General features: G+C 63.0%; 2 protein-coding genes across 2 annotated transcripts in view; one reads left to right on the forward strand and one right to left on the reverse strand.

The window, feature by feature from the left end:
- TMEM234 (transmembrane protein 234) overlaps positions 1-2,347 on the forward strand; it is a 16,138-nt gene that overhangs the window by 12,612 nt on the left and 1,179 nt on the right. The window lies entirely within an intron of this gene.
- The window catches only part of IQCC (IQ motif containing C), a 2,652-nt gene continuing 384 nt past the window's right edge, over positions 80-2,347 (reverse strand). The window contains exons 2-6 of the mRNA XM_006158148.2: positions 2,328-2,343; positions 1,927-2,070; positions 1,460-1,724; positions 1,179-1,294; positions 80-1,061 (exon numbers count right to left, since the gene is read on the reverse strand). Of these exons, the coding sequence (XP_006158210.1) occupies positions 768-1,061; positions 1,179-1,294; positions 1,460-1,724; positions 1,927-2,070; positions 2,328-2,343 (835 nt within the window). The 3' untranslated portion in view covers positions 80-767. The remainder of the gene's footprint in view (positions 1,062-1,178; positions 1,295-1,459; positions 1,725-1,926; positions 2,071-2,327; positions 2,344-2,347) is intronic.

A 2,347-nucleotide genomic window follows, 5' to 3' on the forward strand; every position in this document is an offset into this window, starting at 1 on the left:
GGCTCTGCTGGCCTGGGTGGGCGTGGTCCTGTGGCGGCAGGAAGTGGGCAGTCTGTTCGGAAAGCTGCCAGGCCCAGCGTCTAGGCAAAGCCTTTATTCTGCAAGGGGCCCCTCCCGCCGCGCTTCCCCCACGACGCCTTATCAGGTGGAGGACGGAAGGCTGTCCTCTCCCTACACTCATGCCAGCTCTCCGCTCCCGCCTCGCACAGCTCCACTTGCCACCAGCGGGGAGAGGCAGGAGTGGGAGGCAGAGCTGGAACTGGGAAGAGAGGGTGAAGTCCTCCTTCCTCAGGGTCCCCTCTGGCACCTGGCCCACTGGTTCCGTGCTCCATGGCTGTCCCCCATGGTCCAATCCTGTGGCAGACAGGGCCCAGGTGGCTTGATCTATAGGGCAGTCCTGGCTCTCCTGTCCTTCCCAGCCAGGCTCCCTGAGGCTCAGCCCTGTGGCTGCACTCTGTCACTTCACTACAGTCTGGCCCTTGGGTGTTGGTCCTCCAGAGGTCCAGGCCACCATGCTCTGGCCCTGCTGAGTCCCAGTCCTGGTGATGCGGGCATCTGAGAGCCCAGCACTCGGGTCCTGACTCTGGGACACTTGTCCTCAACATCTGGGTCTTCACAGAGTGCAAGACTTCCTGGGACAGTGGCCCCTCAGGGTGAGGCCTCCAGGAGTCTGCTCTCCCACCAGTTTCGTCTGCTGCAGGCCTGTGCACCCTCCGCGGCCTGGCCCTTGGGGAGCCTGTCTCCTGTGCCCGGGCCGGCTGAAGGTGTCAGCAGCTGTGGTCCGTTCCTTCGGTGGCTGGTCTCCTGCACTCAGTGTGGGCCTCTGCAGCAGCCAGACTCTCTGGGGACTTGCGGCGTTGTGATCTGACACCCTGACAAGAGTCACCCACAGGGTCCAGGTCTCTAGTGACCGTGTCTCTGCAGGACCAGTCCTCCAGGGCTGGGCTTGGGTGTGCCCAAACCCTCTCATGGGCTTGCCTCTCACGGTCTGGGCACATGCTGGGGTCATCTCTGGTCTGGCCTGTCCCTGGTGATCTCAGTGTTTGTTTGAGAAGCAGGTACTGTTGGGGGAGAGAACAGATACTGTACCTGCAGGCCTGCTCGGCCTGGTGGGAGGCTGCTCCCTACCCACCTCCTTGGCCCTGTGCACTCAGAGGGAGCACCAAGTTCACGCCTACCTCCTTACGGCTCCGGACAGCCTGCTGCAGCCACAGCAGCTCCATGGCCAGGTGGCTGCGGTGGTGCTGGAGCTCCTGGAGCTCACGCTGGTGGTGGGGCAGCCCTGAACCTGTGGCTTCCAGGGGAAAGGGGGAAGAAGGAGGGAGAAAGCCTCAAGAGGTGCACACTGGGTCCTCCACTTCTCACCCATGAGGAAAGGGACATCAGCCCTTCACTGTTCAGATGGCGAGGCTGAGGCCCAGAGGGTCAGGGGCCTTCCCTGACCTGGGCAGGGGGGTACCTGGGTCCTCCACCCCTGAGATGTCGCTGGTCTCCTCGTGGCTGGGCCTCCTGGATTTCCTACTCAGTTCAGCCTGAAGCCAGGAACTGCCATCCCTGCAGGGAAGACCTCCAGGGTTTCCTGAGCTGGCTCCAGACTTCTGCAGCACGGTCTCCTCCCGGACGGCCTCTCTCTCAGCCTCTTTCCATGACGAGTGTCTCCATGGTCCCTGCTCTGGGTTTGGCACCCTTTCTCCTGCTTTCCAGGACCAATTAGACTTTGCCTTCTGAGAAATCAGACGTTTGAGAGCCTCAGGGCTGACCCCTCCAAGCAGCAGACAGGGGTGAGGACTAAGGATGGGTGCAGGAGGAGACTCTGAGTCTCTTCAGTGAGAAGCGCTGTCAGCAGAACGGGTCGGTTCTACCATTCCCTTGACTATCCTGCCCAGGTCCTGCCTTGCCCCCTGCCCCCCCCGGGGTGTGCTTTACCTCTGGGAGAAATCGCGGTCTGGGAATGCAGCCCCCAGTCCACCGCAGCGTGCCCAGGTCGCCCTCGATCTCTCGTACGATTGTCTCATACTCAACCTGAAGCCTCTGGAACTGGCGACGGACCAAGAAGCCCCGGACGCAGGCCTGGCGTGGAGAACGAGGGGGGAAGAGGCCCCATCCCTGTAAGGGGAGGCAGCTTGGGGGAGCCTCGGGGTCAGGTCATCCTGCGACTGCACTGGGGCAAGTATGGGTGACACTGCGCCTCTCCGACCCAGCACGCTCGTGTGGTGGGAATGGGGGCGCAGGGAAGGAAGCCTGCGGGGCCGAGACCGCCAGAGTTTGGCGCCAACACGAGGAGTGTCACGGCCCGAGCCCCCCCTGCCCCGCGTCTGCTCCCGTACCTGCAGCACAGACACCCTCC

This window comes from Tupaia chinensis, unplaced genomic scaffold (assembly GCF_000334495.1).
Source record: "Tupaia chinensis unplaced genomic scaffold, TupChi_1.0 Scaffold000573_1, whole genome shotgun sequence".
NCBI classification, from domain to species: Eukaryota; Metazoa; Chordata; class Mammalia; order Scandentia; family Tupaiidae; genus Tupaia; species Tupaia belangeri.